A 22231-nucleotide genomic window follows, 5' to 3' on the forward strand; every position below is an offset into this window, starting at 1 on the left:
TTCACATTGTTTTGATTGTGGAGTCTGGAACAGCCAACAAACGCAAGAAAAATATCAAAGGGAACTGAAATCATGATAAAAGGAATGTAAAAGGAAGTTTTAGCAATCCTTGCTAAAATGACCATAAATGTTCCAGCAGGATCAAAATCAGAAACAGATTGTAAAATGTATGATTTCCAAATCACTTTGGAAATAAATATGTATAATTTGCTGATGAAGAAAAATAAGGAGTCGCTAAAGGAGTTTGGTGAAGGTTTCATTTCAGATTTGGAAGGAATGAACCATCAAACGAACCATCAAACGAACCATTTCCCAAATCTGTTAGAACTAGCTATGTTCATTTTCTTCCACTAAAACTGAACCACACTGATTCTTTATTAACAATAATATAAGCTGTTTAAAAATCCCTCTTTTAGGAAGTAATAGTTACAAGAAACAATGTTTGGAGCTGATATATATGACCTTCGCTCGTTTCGCCGTGATTTGAAGACCTGGTTATTTCGTAGCCTGGACTGATGAGGGGGTGCTTTTTTAAATAGTTTTTTAATTGTTTTTAAATTGTTAATTCAGACTTTTTAATTTTATATTGTATTCATGTTATTGTGCATTTTACTGTTGTTAGCCGCCCTGAGTCCATTGGAGATAGGGCGGCATATAAATCATATTAAACTAAACTAAACTAAACTATATGACAAGGGCAAACAATATAACTATGTTACATCTTCCATAAATAAGTTACACAAGTCAGTGTGGCATTGCCATTAGCATTATTGAAGATTATATTTTGAAAAGTTCTTCAGGATGTAGGGTCAGAAAAGTCAGGATGCAGCACATAAAAGAAGGTACAGCTTCAAATCTTGTTGCAGTCACCATTTGACTTTTTTTTTTTTTTTAATCATTCTGGCAATCTCTGGTTCTTCTCCCATTGGAAAAAAATTAGCCCAAAGTTATCAGAATTACTTGGGTTAAAAAAAATCCCCAGAGCATGCTAAATTATACATTATAAAGTACTTGAAATCTATATTTTAGATTACAACATTAGAAGTAGATTATAGAAAGGTCAACAGCCTTACTTGCAGAATATTAAACTGTAAAATTATAAATTAAACATACTGGAATATGCTGTGCTGTTTTGTAGTGAAAAGAACTGAGATAATTTTCAACTACTTTAAATAACTTGACATTTTTCTTTGTAAAATTTCTACTTACTGTAGCATTTTCCGACAGATACCATTCTGGAATCGGAATTTGATGATTTGGGACCTTTCTCAGAAGTCTTCTCCGATCTTCAGATTCCCAGAGAAGTGTATTTAAATCGGGGAAGTTATTGTTGATATCAATACCTTCCTGAGTCCATCGTCCTAAAGACCAGCCTCCTAATTCAGAACCCTATAATGCAATGATCAGATCATTTGGCTTATTTTATAACTGCAATTATTGCAGGAATATAATGACAACTCTGCTTACTTTTCCTATAGTAATAAAACTAATCTCCTATGTGCATGGTAAAATAAGTCATTTTGGTTTTGAAAATGGATTGACTAAAATACCACATTCTTTTGTATCCCATTCTTTGTTTTTCTCCACATTATAATGTGAACAATTGGACAGCATGTCTAACTTAAATCCTCATTTCAATAGGATACAAGGATGACTCATTTAATTCACATTTATCCCCTTATCCCCAACACTTTGACATTTTGTTGGACTTCTTTCTTAGTACACTTTTGAATATAATGATCCCTTCTTTTCTTTTCCGTGCTATTACAAATGTCCTGTATATCATTAAATCTTCAGCAAAGAATGTGAATTCTGTCAAAACATAAAATGGCACTTTGTAAATAAAAAAAAACTCCAAAACCCAGCATTGAATAGTAATTGTATATGGAGGCAGCCACAACTGAATTTCTGCATAATTGATTCCAGAAATGTGATGTTAGGATTCTGCCAACATTATTTTAGTTAGAAATAGTAATAACTTAATAGAAAGGGAGCAAGTAATGGGATAGCATCTAGCTAACCTTGGCCAATCTTAAAATACTAAGCAGGGTTGAACATGGTTTGAATTTAGATGAGAGACCTATAGGACATTCCAAGGCCATAGGCTTCACTAGGAAGTTGAATAATATTCTGAAAGAAGGCAAGGGGAAAGATCCTTTTGCATCATTGCCAAGAAATTACAAAGCATATTCACAAAAATAATCAAGTTAGCTTGAAGAAGATTTTACACATAATGTGCACATACACATAGAATGGGGAAGCTGTGGCTCTCCAGATGCTATGGATTTAAGTTCTAGTACCACTAGGTCCTATTAGCTGGAATTCTGGGAGATGTGGCTTATCCACACTTGAAGTTCCAAAGATTCTCTACTCTAGTTTAAGGGATTCTATCCTCTTATTTTTAAATGCACGACAATTCTACACATATTTTCTTCAGTGTAATAGTTCGTAAACATAAGATCAAGGCAGCAAAAATTATATAGACTTCAGTAAGATATGCTATTCTACAGTAAATACAATATCTTGGAAATTCCTAGAATAAATTCCTCATTTGTACTGAATTATTAAGGCATAATCTCTTGAAATATTTGAGATGCCACTTAGACTAAGTTGTCATTTATAAGATAGGCTCTTTCTATGTCTCATCCTCCCCACAACTATCACACAGGTTCCATTTCTTCAGACTATCACAGGACTAGGTTAGTGTGGGAGGAAAACATTTTACGCATGTTTTATTGTGTTTATAAACACATTTTTGCCTAGTATTGAATGTAATAATCTGACAACACAATAGTTACAGTGCAGTACTGCAGGCAATTCTGCCTGCAGCCTGGAATTTGATCCTGATGGTGCTCACAGTTGATTCAGCTGTTAACTTCCATCCTTCCAAGGTTGGTAAAATGAGAATCCAGATTGTTGGGAGCAATATACAAATAGTGCTTCTACATTGTAAACCACCCAGAGAGTACTGTAAAGGGCTATGGGGCAGTATATAAGCCTAAATGCTAAATGCTATTGGTAATAAATATTATGATTGAGAACTTGTGGATTAAAACAAAATCAGGACCACAATAATATTCCTATAAAATACTGTTTTTAGAAGAAGAAGAAAAATCAGCATATCTTTTTTTTTTTAAAAAAAGCATTACTTTTTATGTCCAGTTTAACAGCAAAGGGTTGTCTAAGAAAGCCTTTTTCATTGCTTCTTCTGACATTCCCTTTTTCCTTTAATTGTACAATATGCTACCTAGGCATTTTTGCCACTAAAGAAATGTTTGACCAAGACGTCAAGTTAAGTGAATTACTGGAAGAAATGAAAGACTAATCAAATAACATCCCAAAAGAGCTGCCACAAAAATCTCTTAAAGGTTCAAACCATTCCTATTTTGACAGTAGAATCTTGGAATATATATGTTATTTCAAAATACGAAGCTGGCAATTTGAAATCAACATTTGGCAGAAGATAATGCCTATAGTGATTACTTTAGGGAATGAAGTAAACATAAAAAAGCATCTCATTTTCGGTTATATCCAAATTAAAGCAAGCCTCAGGAAAAAGATGTGGCTCTAATTTGTTGTGGTTACTAAAACACGGACAGCAAAATGTCAGACTATTTTAAGATGGAAGAGCATGAAAACTGCAGTGATATCTTACAATCTACATTTTGCAATTAAAAAGAAAAAAGTAATACCCCTTTACCATAAAGTGAGCTGTGCTCAGGCACCTAACAGATCGTGAAAAAAAAAATATGTATTAATACTATCAGAAAATATTGTTCTGTAAACTAGATTGGGAAGTCAATACAGGTAGTTCTTGACTTACAACAGTTCATTTACTGACTGTTCGAAGTTGCACAGCAATGAAAAAAGTGACTTATGGCCTTTTTTACACTTATGACCATTGCAGTATTCCCATGGTCATGTGATCAAAATTCAGGCATTTGGCAACTGACTCATGTGTAAAATAGTTGCAGTGCCCCAGGGTCATGTGATCCACTTTTGTGACCTTCTGACAAGCAAAGTCAATGGAGAAATCAGATTCATTTAACAACTGTGTTATTAATTTAACAACTGCAGTGATTCATTTAACAACTTTGGGAAGAAGGATTATAAAATGGGGCAAAACCAGGGGTGAAATCCAGCAGGTTCTAATAGTTTCTGGAGAACCGGTAGTGGAAATTTTGAGTAATTCGGAGAACCGGCAAATACCACCTCTGGCTGGCCCCAGAATGGGGTAGGAATGCGGATTTTGCAGTATCCTTCTCCTGGAATGGGGTGGGAATGGAGATTTTGCAATATCCTTCCTCTGCCATGGCCACCAAGCCATGTCCATAGAACTGGTGGGGAAAAATTTTGGATTTCACTCCTGGGCAAAACAACTGTCTTGCTTAGCAACAGAAATTTTGGCCTCAATTGTGGTTGTAAGTCAAGAACTATGTGTAAGAAGATAGTAATGAGAAACCACTTCTATATTGCTGTCCCGCCGCACCTCCAAATTAAAAGGTGGTCCTCGATTTACAACAGTTCATTTAATGACGGTTCGAAGTTACAATGGCAGTGAAAAAATGACTTATGACCATTTTTCACACTTATGACCCATGGTTACATGATTTACATTCGGATACTTGACAACTGACTCACATTTATGACGGTTGCAGTGTCCCAGAGTCACATTATCCCCTTTTGCGACCTTCTGACAAGCAAAGTCAATGGAGAAATCAGATTCACTTAACAACCGTATTACCTATTTAAGAACTGCAGTGATTCACTTAACAAATGTGGTGATGAAAGTCGTGAATTGGGGCAAAACTCTCTTAACAAATTTCTCACTTAGCAACATACTTTTGGGCTTAATTATGTTCGTAAGTTGAGGACCACCTGTATATGTGATTTTTCATGTAGCCACTTAAAGTTGAGCTCTACTTTACTACATTTGAAAACAGCATTTGTATTGATGGTTTGCCACATTACCCCTTCATAGGCCTTCTCATATCCATCTGGATTGATTGCAGGAAGAAGATGAATTCTAGTATTCTCAATGAGATGCTTAATGCGCAGATTCCCAGCAAGGTATTCTTGGCACATAAACTGCATTAACAAAAGCAGTAGCTCACGCCCAAGCACCTCATTCCCATGAGCCCCTGCCATGTATCGAAATTCAGGTTCACCTATTCAAAACAAAACAAAAAAAAAAACCTTGGCAATAAGTCTAGTGTCCTAATTTGGTCCGTTTTTGCAACTTTTTCTTACTCTGAAAATGAAGGTTGGATTTCTAATTTATTCATGAAATTGATGACTATTTATAAACACTTGGAGTGTACCCAAGGGATTTTATTTTGCTTCTAACTCTCAAAATATTTTAAGATATTCCATGGTACTCAGTGTGACAGAAAGCTGTTTCAATGTTTCTTTCCAGTGGAATGTTCCAGAATGTCTTGGAATTATGTGACATCATGTTGTTTCAAGGAAGTGACATCTGTAGATTCTGTGGAGTAAGGACTCACTGGAGAAGAACCTAATGCTGGGAAAGATTGAGGGCAAAAGGACAAGGGGACGACAGAGAACGAAGTGGCTGGATGGTGTCACTGAAGCAGTAGGCATGAGCTTAAATGGACTCCAGAGGATGGTAGAGGACAGGAAGGCCTGGAGGAATGTTGTCCATGGGGTTGTGACAGACATGACTTTGCAACTAACAACAACAACAACAACAACAACAACAAATCTTTGGAGCAATATGATGTCACATGTTGAGATATTACTCTCAAAAACACATTGTAGGACATGTAATTAGAAGGAAGCTATAATATGAGTCTTATGCTGCCAGCAGTCCTGCAGAACTTTTTATAACAAGCAGTAAGAGAGATAAAGAAAACCACTTTATAAGATTTTGATCTTCATTCTACATATTTTGAAATGAAACAGTCCAAAAGTGTGTATGTGAGAGAGAGAGAGAGAGAGAGAGAGAGAGAGAGAGAGAGAGAGAGAGAGAGAGAGAGAGAAAGAAAGAGAAAAAAGACAGACAGACGGGCGGACGGATGGACGGGCGGACAAACAGACGGAGTCTGTCTGTATATGTGTCTATATATATATATATATATCAGTGGTGGGTTTCACTTATCTTTGCTACCGGTTCACAGAGCGTATTTGATGACGTCCGGGCGGGTGGGTGAAGCCTCCCACCACCGCTGCTACTGGTTCACCCGAACTGGGGCGAACTAGTAGCAACCAACCACTGGTATGTATGTATGTATGTATGTATGTATGTATGTATGTATGTATGTATTCATATTTTAAGGTAAAGGTCTTTTTGAGCAGTTTCATAAAGCATCTCAGTAATAAATGTAGCCAAGTAATCCCAAAGCACTGCATCTGGAACATGACTTATGAACTATTTCCTGCATTTAGAAGATACATTTGTTAGTCATTCAATTCAATTAAGTCAGCTCAATTCCATCCCTCTTCACTCTCCATCTCTCCTCTCCTTCTTGAAGAAACAAAATCAAAACATTATTTGGGGACTTGCAGAGAGAGGAGCAAATTGCTCAGAATGATTTAATTCCAGTCATTTTACCAGGATTCTATTATTTCACCTCTTGGAAGTACAGAATCTGTCCAAAGACGTCTGGATTAATTCAGGAGATCTTATTCAGCTCAATCTGAAGAACTAAAAATGAGCATATTTTTAACCATCAGTCATATGATTCAGCTGATGTAGGCTTTTCTTTAAGCTGTAGGAAACATTTAGAAACATCTAATAAAGCAATGTTTATAATAGTTGCTTTTAGTAGAGGCCTAAATAGGTTTTCATTTAGTTGGAGATTAATTTACTGATTTATTTATTTATGAGATTTACATTCGAGGAACTGTAAGAACCACAAAATTTGGAGGGCACCAGGTTGGAGTTGGGTCAGTGGTGGGTTTCAATTTTTTTTACTACCAATTCTGTGGGTGTGGCCTGGTGGGTGTGGCAGGGGAAGGATACTGTAAAATCTCCATTATGTCCCACTCCAGGGGAAGGTTACTGCAAAATCCCCATTTCCTCCCGATCAGCTAGGACTTGGGAGGCAGAGAATAGATGGGGGTGGGGCCGGTCAGAATTTTTACTACCGGTTCTCCGAACTACTCAAAATTTCTGCTACCGGTTCTCCAGAACTGGCCAGAACCTGCTGAAACCCACCTTTGAGTTGAGTACTCTAAATGAACAGACATCAACCACAAGAACTATGTATATATTTCTGAGTATTTCATTGTAAAGACAAATATACAATTAATGTTGGGAAATCTGAGTCTCATCTTTGGATGTTTTCTATTTATATTGATTTTCTAAAATTAGGAAAATATAATTAACATTCCTCCCACATATTTTGCAGTACTGTGGTCCTAGAGGCACAAGCCTCTACCACTAGCTAGATGCTATAAATATGGGGAATATTAAAATTTTAAACATTCCAAAACCATCACCCCCAAAGCCTTCAGGCTGTTATTTTTGTAAGAATGTAATCCTAACCGACTTCGTGTTCTCCAGGATTGTCGGATATTTCAACAGCATACAGCTTTAGCCCTTCATGGCTTTTTCCAATATTGTAAATTCTTGTGATATTTGGACACATCTCATTTACCACCTTCATCAGCTGTAAAAAGCAAACAAACAAGCAAAAATAAGATATTTATATAATAATTGGCCAGGAAATGGATTCAAAGTTTTACCTCACCCTTGCTTTTTTTTTTTTTTTTTTTTGGTTCTCTGTTAAAAGTGCGCATCAATTCTGATCCAAATCAAACTGTCAGTTCAATTTGGATTGTTGACCTGATTTGATTTAATGATTGAATTCAACTTGGGAAAAGCAAGCTAATTCCATTTTCCAAATTGATTGGAGGCATCTCATTGCATTTAGCGATTCAGTCAAAATTGTTGACCTGGTTTGAAAAGCTGATTTAATTTGGAGAATTAATTTATCCACCCTTGAATAAAATTTTCGAACCAAAGCTTCGCATAGTCATAGTCTATATACTACTATCTGTTGATCTGTTTGAGATTTAGGCCTTAGAGATGTAAAAAAAAAATTAATAAGAGCAGTAAATAAACAATGGATTCCTTATTATTCTTCACTTATAAATCATTATGGGTTTTTAAACGACTTCTAGAATAGAAAAGATTGACATGTTTGGTCTATTCCTGCAAGGTGCAATACAAGCTGAACACACGTACATGAAACACTCTATTTTGTTTGTGTTTACAAAAACTGAGTTGTCTCTTACAATGTAGTCATACCTATTAACAAGTGGAACAATTATAAAGACAATTTCTAAATCGATTCAAGCAGAGGCAAATATTATTAATTTTTAATATTATTAATAATAATTGAATTCACAATAATATTGATTCTATTAACATTCTAGAAGAAAACTCCTGCATAAGTTCCTTAAAAGAACCATTAATTAGACCTAACCTTAATTCAGTTGTACTTCACCATTATACTAAAGGCTACAGAAGGAAGTTGGCAAATCTAAGCCAGCTACAATTTTTGAGTAGAATCTAGTGCTGCAAGCCAACTTATAATGAATTATCTTTCAGTGACTGACTTAAGTCTTCAGCCAAATTCATTCCACCTATTTATCTGTTTCATCAGTATTCCCTGTTATCCCAATAGTATTTCCTACTGAAAAATTTGAGATGAATACAGTGCTACCTCGGTACTCATTGTTAATTGGTTCTGAGAGGCACAATGAGTACCAAAAAAAATGAGTATCAAACAGATTTTCCCATAAGATTCCTATTTTATTTATAAGAATATAAATAGATTTAATGCATTCTCAAACCAAAGACAATGCACATTTTAAGGCAATATCTAAGAGGATAGGATTGTAACCTAAAAATTAATAAATACTTAAATTAAATTAAATAAAAACTTCACTTTACTTGTACAAATGAGAAAAAAAGGACAAAAATACACAAAATGACCACAGAAACAGATAAGACTGCAAGGAGATGTGCACAGGACAAGAATTTCTGTGTGACTAATGCACCACTCTTTGTTCCAAGTGGAAAGGGTAGCAAGTCACAAGGCAACCAACAGTGACAAATTCTAGCTTGTGTATTGCATACCAAACAAACAAGTACTAAGACAAAATTTTCTTATCAAAACACATTGAGTACCCAATTCAATGAATTTCAAAGCAGTTGAGAACCAACGTACCACTGTATTTTGGAAATGATTTTTTACAAGTGCAAACCATAACTCAAACATCCTTCAACCTCTTGCTTCCATTTTTTGATATGATGATTTATTTTAAACATGTAGTAGGAACTTGATTCATAAACTGTGCTGCTTCCTGGAGAATTGACACTGACACTGATAAATCTTATAATTCAATGTTTTTCAAAAGTGCATGAGCAACAAACATGAAAATCTCAATAAGAAATTGTAACATTTAATGTTATACTAAACGAAGGCAGACTAATAAAGAATGATCAGTGAAATCAAGTAACATCAGATTTTTGCCTGATTGCAAATCATTGGCTACCCTCAAATGAACTTTAATCAAAAATCATGTTTTAGTCTTTTTACTCTGGGTGAGTGATAACTGGCTTTTTTATTTTATTTTTTATTGGTTTTGTTGTAATTTCTTTATTTGATTCACAGGAGCTTGCCAGAGTCATTGAGAGTTAGAAGGCGGACAAGTAATAAACAAATTATTATTGATAAGTGAATTGGCAATGAAGAGATGACCTGTCCCCTTATGAATAGGAAGCATCTCAAAGTTGAATTAACATGCCCTGAGCCAGGGTTTTGGATCCCATACTCAGGAAGACTATTCCCACCAAATTTCTCTTTTGCTAGTTGAAAAAAAAAATGAAATATTTTTACCGGGCACTAAAGATAGATAATAAAATAGAATAACAAAGCAAAACAAAACAAAATAAAATAAAACAGGAAGAGGATACTCTTCCTGTCTGGATACAAATTCCAAATGTTTCACAAAATATAATTGACAGCAACCCAGTAATGTCTCTACTCCTGAGTCTGAGAGACTAACGCCATCAAGACTGGAATCACATAGATTTCTAGTGCTACTCCAGAGGCAGATGCTGTAACAGAGAACATAATCTTTATTGTTTGGTGTGTGTTACTATTTAAGTTTTATGATCTCTATATCCAAGTTCAATGTTCAGCTCAGCAATTACGCATTTTATGTAATGGGAATCTCTTTTTTTAGCGGAGATATTTCTAATAATAGGAGACCTTGTGGTCTGTTCAGAGACTTATATAGGATTTTCTATTGACTACTGTACCTTGTCCAGAGTCACCTCTCATGAGATAGATGGCTACATAAATTTGATAAATAAATATAGCTAATAAATAAATAGTTGCAATCTATGATTTGAAAAACTATGTATGGTGTTGTCATGCCCAAAATAAAGGTATTTTTACCTGTAAACATTTGAAACTGCAAATGGATTTTTTTAAAAAAGGTTTGTTTTTCTAAATTTTGGTATATATGATGTCGAACTATATGTGCTGTGAACTCCACATGGCATCAGGAAGGGCATCTGGCCAGTAAATGTTCATCTCCATTCAATAGCTCTGATTCTATTCTGAATTAAGAGATTATAAGAAATCTCTTGTGAAGAAAGGAGGGTTTTTTTAAAGGGAGAGGGAAGAACGGTTCAATAAAATCTCTTAGCAAAATATTACAGAGTCAAAAGGTGTTGCTATGAAACGTATTAAATTTTGCCAAGAAAAAGAGCAGCACAGATTGTGGGAACCCCATGAAGTGACCAAAGAAGAAAAGGGAATATTTTAAAATCTAACAGATGAAGAACAGATGAACCTTTCAGTTGTATCTAAAAAGATTACCCCTAAAAATTTTCACAATTAATGTCAAGCCTCTTCAAAGCAATGCACAAACAAGGAAGCAAGATTCAAATGGAGTTTCACAGATCAGCCTTAATGCCCAGAAAAGAAAGGGATCAAACCTTCCAAAATGAAGAGGAAGATACAAGCTTAAATCTCAAATTCTCCAAAATTACCATGTATTTAGTAATACCTCCAGAACTTTGTAAGGTAGTAACACCTTACTACCTTACAAAGGTAGTAGTAAGGCTAAGGATTCTCCAAATATAGTTTATCACTAACTGAAATGTTTATCAAGTGCTGCCAAACCCCGTTTTTCTAAGTGGAAAATAGGAAAAAGTGGAGATAGGAAAAAATGCAAATTTGTTTGTTCAAGGAAGAGAGGATATTGATGCAAAATAGGAGAGAGAGATTCATTCTGGGTGTGCAGTGGCAGAAGCAACAGACAGAAAAGATCAAACATATCACTGGAAGGAAATGAAAAACAGACAAATGTTTATCTCATTTCGGAATTTCAGCCACCTATTAGTGGATGTCAGCGTAAATTACATAGTTGCCAAACAAAATTACACACTCAACAGAGATTACATACTGACATTCACTACTAACAGTTGTATGCTAGTATATGTGTCTTATGGCAATTGATTTGATCAGTTAAAATGGTAGATAAGTTAATCATCTTTTATTCCATCATGCAACCATAAAGAGCATTTTTGAAATCTTGACTGCACCTGTTTCTTGACCTTGCCTACTTTGAAGTGCCGACATTACACTTGAAAGTCCATTAGAACTTCTCTCTTCATTTTAAATAAGGCAAGTGTTATTTTCTTTCTTACACTTTCCTCTCTCACAAGATTGAGAAATCATTACTGACAGTCCTTCCTAAACAAATTATTTCTTCTCTATTCTCTATTATTTCTTCTCTATTCTCTATTCTATTCTCTATTCCCAAGACTATGTGAATTCTTTCACAGATTAGCTGAACTAATGGAAAAAGAACTGGAGAAAAAAAAATTGGAACTTTATTACTATACATGTTGACAGCAGCAAGACTATTAAAAATGGAAAGACCTTTCAATTCCTACCATGCAGTAGTTGATGGAGTAGGCTGAAATGGCAAAACAGACTTCTCTGATTAAAGAAAAAAACCATAAGTACTTTTGTTTCCACATGGAAACCGCTTCAGAATTTCGTGCTTGATGTGGAAAAGAATGTAATTTTGATTTTGGGTTTTACAGATTAGATTAATAGACCTTTATAGAGACCTTTATGGAAAAATAAAAAGCTATGATCTGATGTTAATGCTCTATTCTACTGCAACACAGAAAGTCGGAAGTCAATGTTTCTTTTTCTTTTCTTTTCCCTACCTTTCCTCACTTTTCTCTCCCCCTTTTCCTTCCCTTTCACTGCTCTTTTATTTACTTTTGTATTTTGCATTTTATAATATTTTATAATCTAATAAAAATGTTTTTTTTTTAAAAAAAATACAGATTAGCTGGACTAAAATTTTGCAAAGCAACCTTGAATACAAGTTGGGCTGCTAAGTGGCTGGATGATAGTGCAAGTGAATTTTAAAAAAATATTTGAGTGTCTGTTTTTCATAGCTCTACCAAATGCAATGGACATTACAGAACTATGTAATTCCAAATGGACAAAAATCATCACCAGCAATGAAATCCTTCCACTTCATCAGAGAGGCACAACATATCCCAGCAATGTTAAAGCTCTATCTGGTTAAGATAAGCATGAAATATTTTCTTGGTGCTCAATTGGGAGCATATAATTCACAATTAAGCAGTGGAACAGCTTGCATTCAGAAGTTATAGGTGCTTCATTGCTGGAGGTTTTTAAGAAAAGATGAGACAGCCACCTGTCTGAAATGATATAGGGTTTCCTGCTTGAGCAGGTGATTGGACTAGAAGACCTCCAAGGTCCCTTCCAGTTTTATTCTGATTGACTGATAATTTCTTAATCTCTATATTTCAGGTTCTCTTGTAACTATGTATATGACTATCTAATGTAGTACTTAGGAAAAGGAGGGTTAGTTTGGTGTAGTGATTAAGTTGCCAGGCTACAGATTAGACCAGGAGTTCTAGTCTCACCTTAGACACAAGGTCATGTGAGTGACCTTAAACCAGTACTCTCTCTCAATCCTAAGAAGGAGGCTATGGCAAAGCATTTATGAAATTTTGCCAAGAAAACTGCAGACATGCCCAGGCAATTGACAGCAGTCATTGCTAACTCAAAGGAACACTTAAGAAAGAGATAGGTCTGGCAAAAGTAGAAATGGGACCACTGGTTATAGTTGCCCCCCCCCCCGAAGCTGAAGCCATTATGATAAAACAAGTAAGCGTTTACTGCACTCAAGGAACATTCTAGAGTTTGGGAAACCCAATTAGATCTGTCTGACCTACTCAAAAATGTGTTCCTGAGAAGTCAAACCTCTATCTTCTTATACCAGCCAGATATGTAAACCAAATAACCCCAAGAACTTTTCAATAGTTGTTCTTGAAGGCAAATATATATTTTAAAAAAACACTTATGAGCTAAGATTGTGCCTGAGGGAAAAATATCCACTGAATCCATAGCTCATGTTCTGTTAAATTGTGTTTCCTATAAGAAAATAAAGGCAAACTTTGTAATTCCTTGTTTGGCAAAGTAATCAGTCAAATTAGATTTGTTTTATATTGTTTATATTACTTTTATCAAATCAGTACTATTTTATTTCTTTGGCAATGACTAAATTTTGTTATCCTGTTGTAAAACTAGGCATGCCCTAATACCCACAGTGATCTAGTTATAATATTATCTTTTTATTTCTTTTGAAAAAGATATTGTTTACTTAACTTATTTTGTTAACTATCAGAGTTCTGTTCGGTAACCATAATAAAGACCACTACTACTATTTGAACCTCTGAGCTGATGTCATGTTCTCTTCTGTTTATCGCTCACATATTGAAATTAAACAACCATCTGGAGAGAGGGAGCCATAGGCCATCTGGTTCTTAGTTATAGATATACCTAGATCCTTTCTTCTGAACTTACCATGATATTCGGACAGCATGGACCAGTCAAGAAGTCATAAGATAATATGAATAGGGCCAACAAGCACAGTCCTGTGTCTCTAAACTAAAACATTCAATTTACAGAGAGAGGGAGGGAGGGAGGGAGGGAGAGAGGGAGGGGAAAGAGAGAGAGAGAGAGAGAGAGAGAGAGAAGATGATAGAGAGGATAGAAATAGAGATAGAGTTAGAGATAGAGATTATAGAAATGTTAGCGATAGAGGGGGAAGAGGGAGAGTGGGAGTGAGTGAAAGGGAAGGATGGAGGGATGGAGGGACAGAGGGAGAGAGGGAGATAACACAGAGGTACATTAATTATTCCTAGATTTTGGGAGCTCCAAGTTGGGCTTGCAAGGAAATTTAGCTATACATTTCTCTTGCCAATGGAAGAATGCTAGGACTGAGGCAGGTGTATGTTTATTACCAGCATTTACAAATATCCAGATTTAATAATCTGCAAGAGTGTATACATATTTGTGTGCTGTCAGTGTTTCAGGGACTGGAAGTTTTTTCCCACAGAGAGTGGAAGCAATTAGTGATTTGATTGACTAGGGGTCATCCATGCAGCTGATTGATTCAATTGACTTTCATTACTGTCAATGACATTTCTGGCTGCTTTTGAAATGCCTGCTGAGACATGACATAGAAATGCCTATTAAAGTGATATTAAAAATAAAATGTTTCATAGCAAGTAGCCTCTTTATGTTTCCTCTAATAATGGTGGGAATCATCTTTGCGATGCATTAACTCTACTAGGACACCAGATCTTCCCACTTGCTTCTTGCTGGCCTCTCTCCATCTTATCTTTCTTTGTTTCTGTACAAAACATAGAGTGCTGGGATAAATTATGTCTTTTGTTCAGCAGCTTCCTTATAACCATGCATCTTGAAGAAAGAAAAGCATTTAAATTAAACTTTGGCATCTTCTCCAAGCAAGCAAAGAATACAGTATTGAAATGATGGGAATCGTACTGGCAAAAGAAACCATATCAGTAGAATGCAGGAACAACAATTTTAAGAAGGCTGAACATTAGACTTAAAGGACATTGTACCTTTGAATTAGCTTTTTCCTCTCTTTTTCTTTTTTTGCTTGAAAAGCAAACATTTGGGCCATTTCAAATATACACAATCCTTTGATTATTAAACCACTATTTGCTTGAAGTGTTTAAAGGAACACTTGGATTATGTAAAAAACAATCACTGTCAATGAAAATGAATGTCTATGGAGATTCTCAGCGATCCAGGTCATGGTTGTCCAAAAGGTGCTTTTTCAAGAGGCAACTGGACCAGTGGTGGGTTGCCCCTGGTTCGCACCGGTTCTATAGAACTGGTAGTAAAACCAATAGTAAAACCAGCAGGAGGCTCCGCCCACCGACTCCAACGTCATTAAAACGCTTCTGCGCATTATTACCGCTGCGAACCGGTAGTAAAGGAAAGTAGAACCCACCCCTGAACTGGACTTTCTGGTTTTTCTTTGATGATGAGAAGCAAAACTGTCAAGAGCCTTGACAGTACAGTGGTCTAAGCACCCTGTTATTAACACAGCTGCCTGCAATTTACTGCTGGTTCGAATCTCTCCAAGGCTCAAGGTTGACTCAGCCTTCCATCCTTTCTAAGGTAGGTGAAATGAGGACCCAGTTTGTGGGGGCAATAAGCTGACTTTGTATAAATATACAAAAGGATGAAGGCTATTGCTTAATGCATTGTAAGCCGCCCTGAGTCTCCGGAGAAGGGCGGCATATAAATCAAATTAAAAAAAACAAAAAACATCTTCATCTTCAGTCCAGTTGCGTCTTGAAAAAGCACTTTCGGGACAATGAAAATGAACTGCTATATTACAAGAACACTCTGGAAACTCTTAAAGAAGCAGATAATCCGTATATGGATATTAGCTCTCCACTGGCCAGTTGCAACCACTGTTTAATCACAAATTTTTCATTTGTTATATAAGAGCTGATGAAATCATTTCCCCCCTGCTTTAATGTTTCATTTTCCCACAATATATATATATATATATATATTTCTACCTGACCAACCTTAGGCACTAAAATGCTTTTAAAGTTATTGTTCTTGACACTAATTATGCCAATTGAGTTCCTACTCATCTAATCTGTCTGCTGGAAATATAGGCCATGAAATCTCTTCTGAACAGTGTGTGACTCAGTACACAATTGTTCAGTAAAAAGGAAGAAGGATGACTCATCCAGGATAAATACGGTGAAGATACTTCATTTCTAAACATATTTGAAGAAAAAGATAGGAAAAAATCTTTAGCACATTCTACACCTACACTGCTGGTGGCATTAATTAAGAGTGATATTACTCAATGCACTAAAGTGAAGAATATAATTATATTTGGTGGATCTAAACATAAATTGGAAAGTACTTCATCTTTGTATGAAATTGCATTCAGAGTGTACAGATAGCCTCTAATGCTATCTGTACACTCTGCATGAAGTCTACTATTCATTTATCTAGTAGAATCAAATCTATAGGACCATAAAGAAAATGCTTTTCTGAAAGCCTCTTCTTTAGGGGTTTTTTAACTTTCTCAGGCTGTAGAAATTGTTATTTCTTATTTCCTAGAACCCCCGATGAGTCATCACGAGTACAAATGCCCTCCTTAGCTGACAAATCCAACATTTTCCACTGTATCTTAGAAAAATTGCTATAGTTGCCCAGGGCTACATTCATATGAACCCCCTCCTTTTTAGCCCCTCACAGAATCTCATCAAATACTTTTATTTCCTGCAGAATAGACCCTACTCTGCTGCATATTTCTGCTCAAACATATTATATATCACTCATTAATTTAGACAACAATATTATATTGTTATAGATATTATAAATATCTAGGACAAAATCCTAGGTATTTAGAATAGCTGTCCTTCAGGCTTGGAGAAAGAAATCCAATTTAGATCTCCTCCCCAGGTTGGAGATCAGGAAGTACCAGTAATAGTCTTCCAAAATTGCCAAAATGTTAAAATCAGAGAAGCCATACTTCTAGCCACTGTTTTATCTTATTTAGCAATTTGATTGATTTTTGGTTGCACTGGTTGGAGAGGGAATTTAGGTCTTTGTTTTTCTGTTTTTAAAAGAATGAAGAGAATTAAAACCTCTCTCTTTTTAGCCACAACTGGAGAGAATCCAGAATCATCAGAACCACATCAACGTATCTTAACTTATAGATAAAACCACTCTGATAAATACTCAGATGTGTTGATTATAAGAGAGAAGACCTCTGAAGAATCTATTATGTTTTTACCTGTCGTCTACAAGTCTTTCCCAAACTATATTCACATTAAATTGCTAACATTTTCCCCCTTCCTAGAATTTTCCTGCAAGTACAGGGTCTCCCTCTTTCTTTCTTTCTTTCTTTCTTTCTTTCTTTCTTTCTTTCTTCCTTCCTTCCTTCCTTCCTTCCTTCCTTCCTTCATTCATTCATTCATTCATTCATTCTTTGAATAAACCAAATTTTGATCCACTGGTTTAGACAAGAATTGGTCAAACAGCCTGCCGCCTAATCCTGACATTATGTGCTAAAAAAGTGTGGCTGGTCCAAAGTCATCCACCTGGTGTTCATGCCTACAGCAGAACTAGAACTCAATCTCTTGGTTTCCAGCTGGTATCTTACCCACTAGACCAAACTGCTCTCAGTTTGCTAAAATATATTGGTACACAGACACACACACAGATACATACAAATCTGTAAAAGAAGTATCTGATATTTTACTATACAGTATATTTTAACTAGTTCTGAAACACATTTATAAACCTCTTTTAATACTTTTTGAGTTACAGAAAAGTGTGAAGGCTGGTGGATGACTACATTTAATTCAAAATTTCATCCAAGCTACCTACATCTGATTAAGTTTTCACTATAATTCTTATTATTCAGATTTTTCCAACATTCTGGATACAGAGCATCTATAAGAGACAACAGAAGTCAGAATGATTTTGGATAGATATGTATGACTTTAAGATCAGACCATATAGCTGCCACAAGTAACATGTACCACAACACAAAAATACACAGGACACTTCATGGTGGCTTTGATTCTGGCTGAGCCTCTAAGACCTTTCATTTGACTACATGCAGTGCTCGATTTACAACTATATTCAACAACTGTTGAAGTTAAGATGGCACTCAATGGTGGTTGTGACTAGTCTTTGAAATTCCCTTCTGACTGGCACTCCTTGCCTACCCTCACTTACTTAACAATGGAAATTTCAGTCCCAATTGCTGTTATAACATAAGGACTACCTGTAATCGGTAGTGTATAATCACAAGAGCTTTCTCAGAATTATTCCAGGGAAAGAAACCTATGAAGTGTTCATGCCACTTTATAATGCCTTGGTAAGGCCACACTTGGAATACTGCATCCGGTTTTGGTCGCCACACTGTAAAAAAAGATGTTGAGACTCTAGAAAGAGTCCAGAGAAAACCAACAAAGATGATTAGGAGAGTGGGGGCTAAAACATATAGAGAAATGTTGTGGGAATTGAGTATGTGTAATGAAAAGAAGGACTAGGTGTGACATGATAGCAGTGCTATAATATCTCAGGGGTTGCCACAAAGAAGAGGAAGTCAAGCTATTCTCCAAAGCACCTGAGGGCAGGACAAGAAGCAATCAAGGAAAGAAGCAATCTAGAACTAAGGAAAAATTTCCTGAGAGTTAGAACAATTAATCAGTGTAATGATTTACCTCCAGAAGTTGTGAATACTCTGACACTGGAAGTTTTTAAGAAGAGATTGGGCAACGATTTGTCTAAAACAGTATAGGGTTTTCTGCCATAGCAGGGATTGGACTAGAAGTCCTCTAAATCCCTTCCAACTCTGCTTTTCTGTTATATGAACCATTGCTGCATGAAGAAGGCTTTTCTTAATTTTTACTCAATATAAGCATAAGGAGAACCAGATGTCATAGTAATCCTGAACCACCTTAAGTGCAATACAGTATGTGTCATTCTCCCCTATGAATGTTTTTAAAAAGGTCCTTATTGAGAAAGTGCTAGAAAAAAACAATGTCTATTTCAAAATTGAAAAATTTACAATAAAGTAGGAGGGAGAATTATTTTGAGAAATACTTCAAATTATGTTCCCAGTGGATTACAGGCAACTAAATTTTTGATGGTTTTCTGAAGCAGGTTTTAAATCAACCGATCAGTAAGCGCATCCAATTATTTTAAAATGGAGCTTAATGGTTATAACCTAAGGCTATATAACCGAATAGCCCATTAGTATGATTTAAGCTCTCTGCATTGTCTTTTTTCCTCTCACATTTCTTCAGGGTAGCTATTCTCAGTAACGTCACTTTATTTCCTGCTTAAGGAACTTTATACACATTTTTTTGCTCCTTTGAATCCTACCTGCCTCATTTCTTTGTAATTATGATGCTTGAAATCTAAGTTGTCTGTGGTAGTCATTTCATTTCTTCTGTGATAATAATTGTTTGGGTCTGTAATTAAAAAAAGATAAACATTTTTCAGAAAGAAAGAATAATATTTTTGACCATGATCATTTACACAACAGTTATTGAATGATAATAATATAGATCTTGTTGTAATAGTGAGCTAATTAGAATAGTCAAAATGGTGATTAAAAATCCCTACTCAGACTGCAGGTGACAATTCAACATCCTATCCCATATCTCATTTTATTTTATTTTTGCTTTAGAACAAATAACATTGCTGTTCAGATGTAAGATTCATATCTATATTGAAACCACCAGAATCTTTGTTATAATTCACATCATGTTGTTTATATGTGCTTATCTATGTATTTGATTCACATTAACATTTAGCTTAGGAAAATATATCAGAAGCTAATATTAGATAAATTTATCCAGTACAAGGATGTTTATATGTCATGTATTCAGAAACAAAATGAACAAAATTTTCAGTGATCTGTGAAGTACAAAAATAGACTTAGCTTCTTCTAGGGATATGTCATTATTTAATAATCAGTTAGATCTTTTACATAATTGGCAATGGCATAGGAATGCAACTTTATATAGCTGGTCCACTTTACATTCTCTGATTTTTATTCTCACTCAATATTTTTATATCTTTGCAATACCAATATAAACTAGAGATAACACAGTAGCTGATAGCAATAGCAATTAGATTTATATACAGCTTTACAGCGCATTACAGCCCTCTGTAAGTGGCTTACAGAGTTAGCATATTGCCCCTAACAATCTGGGTCCTCGTTTTACTGACCTCAGAAGGATGGAAGGCTGACTCAACCTTGAACCGGCGAGACTCGAACCCATAATTAATTAACCTGCATAATTAACCTGTAATACTGCATTCTAACCACTGTGACACCATGGCTCTGATACAGATATATGAACTGCTGTACATATTCTTAAATCCTTAGAGCTGTTTTTCTCAACCTTGGAAGCTTGAAGATGGGTGGACTTCAACTCCCAGAATCCCCCAGCCAGCAGCACTGGCTGGGGGATTCTGGGAGTTGAAGTCCACCCATCTTCAAGTTACGAAGGTTGAGAAACACTGCCATAGTGGATTGTTTCAAAACGAGAAATCTAATTGGGCAGCTTACTTAATGCTTACATATAAAGTTATTTCAGAAAGTGAATGGCATTAAATTACAATAGCAATATTCACTATAGATGAAGGACTGAGGCAAAAAATTGAACTCTACAAATCTACAGAACTAATCACTTACATCTTAGGTTCTTTCCAACTTCAAGAAAAATAAGTTGAGAAAACACTGAAAACCAATGAAATGCAGAACCAGGTAGTCCTCAACATACAACTACAACTGAGCCCAAAATTTATGTTGCTAAGTGAGAAATTTGTTAAGTGAGTTTTGCCCTATTTTACAACTTTTCTTGAAACAGTTGTTAAGCGAATCCCTGCAGTTGTTAAATTAGTAACATGGTTGTTAAGTGAATCTGGCTTCTCCATTGACTTTGCTTGTCAGAAAGTTGCAAAAAAGTGATCACATGACCCAGGGACACTGCAACTTTCATAAATATGAACCAGTTACTAAGCATCCAAATATAAATTGCATGACCATGGGGATGCTGCGAATGGTCATAAGTGTGAACAATGGTCATAAGTCACTTTTTCCAGTGCCGTTGTAACTTCAAACAGTCACTAAGCGAACTGTTGTAAGTCGAGGATTAGCTGTATAGATCCTTACGTTCAAGACAAAAATCTTTGTGGACATTTTTGTGGAATAAATAGAGAAAAAAAATATCCAGAGTTGCTTCAACAGAGACATGGGTGGCATATATATTTCAATCAATCAATCAATCAATCAATCAATCAATCAATCAATATCCTTTCCAGGCTATCACAAATTTCTGTCTTATTCTGTTAAAAATCAAGAAAGAATCTGAACAGCTAGTATGTGTGCACTTTCTTTACTTTCTTCATGTATTATTAACTCTAATAATATGCTATCATGGAAAAAAAAACTTATAATTTATGAAAATAATTCTATCTTCTATTTTTTTTAATGACTCAGCACGTAGATCAGATTTTTCAGAAATTCAGAATACTGGGCAGCTGCTAACAAGTGCTTTATTTGGAACTGTATCCAATTCCAAAAAAAACAAATGGCACGATAAAAGATGAATATCTTGACTAGCTGGACTCAAGGTAAACCGTTCCAAACTCGATTGCAGAAAATATGACTTCAGTAACAAAGTGGTCAGTGCCTGGAATGCACTACTTGACTCTGTAGTTTATTCCCCAAACCCCCAAAACTTTAACCTTAAACTGCCTACTGTTGACCTCACCCCATTCCTAAGAGAGCTGTAAGGGGCGTGCATAAGTGCACCAGCGTGCCTACCATCCCTGTCCTAATATTCCTTTTTACTTACTCTTTTCATGTATTCAAATTATGTTTATACTTTTACCTGTTTTCTTATATATGCTTGACAAATAAACTTATGATTATGATTATGGACAAAATGGAAAAGAGAAAAATCCCTACTTCTCTCTGACATACTTTATCTATCATTTTGTGAGATTGTATCTAAGAAGTTCTCAACATTCTTAATATGTCCTCTGGTTCAAAAAGATTCAGCAACTTCACTCCCTGGAATAATAGCAATAGCGATTAACTTAGCTATTAACAATAGCTATTAACAATAGCTATTAATTTAGACTTATATACTGCTTCATAGTGCTTTGCAGCCCTCTCTAAGCGGTTTACAGAGCATATTGTCCGTACCAAGCTTGGTCCTCATTTTACTGACCTTGGAAGGATGGAAGGCTGAGTCAACTTTGAGCCGGTCAGAATTGAACTGCTGGCAGTCGGCATAATTAGCCTGCAATAC

At 35.5% G+C, this 22231-nt stretch overlaps 1 protein-coding gene across 1 annotated transcript in view; it reads right to left on the reverse strand.

Annotated features, from left to right (window-relative positions):
* CPXM2 (carboxypeptidase X, M14 family member 2) overlaps window positions 1-22231 on the reverse strand; it is a 102616-nt gene that overhangs the window by 22601 nt on the left and 57784 nt on the right. The window contains exons 7-10 of the mRNA XM_034436401.3: window positions 19287-19375; window positions 7508-7631; window positions 4972-5168; window positions 1210-1389 (exon numbers count right to left, since the gene is read on the reverse strand). Coding sequence (XP_034292292.2) covers window positions 1210-1389; window positions 4972-5168; window positions 7508-7631; window positions 19287-19375 — 590 coding nt within the window. The remainder of the gene's footprint in view (window positions 1-1209; window positions 1390-4971; window positions 5169-7507; window positions 7632-19286; window positions 19376-22231) is intronic.

Source organism: Pantherophis guttatus, chromosome 6, assembly GCF_059756535.1.
Source record: "Pantherophis guttatus breed Tessera chromosome 6, ASM5975653v1, whole genome shotgun sequence".
NCBI lineage: Eukaryota > Metazoa > Chordata > Lepidosauria > Squamata > Colubridae > Pantherophis > Pantherophis guttatus.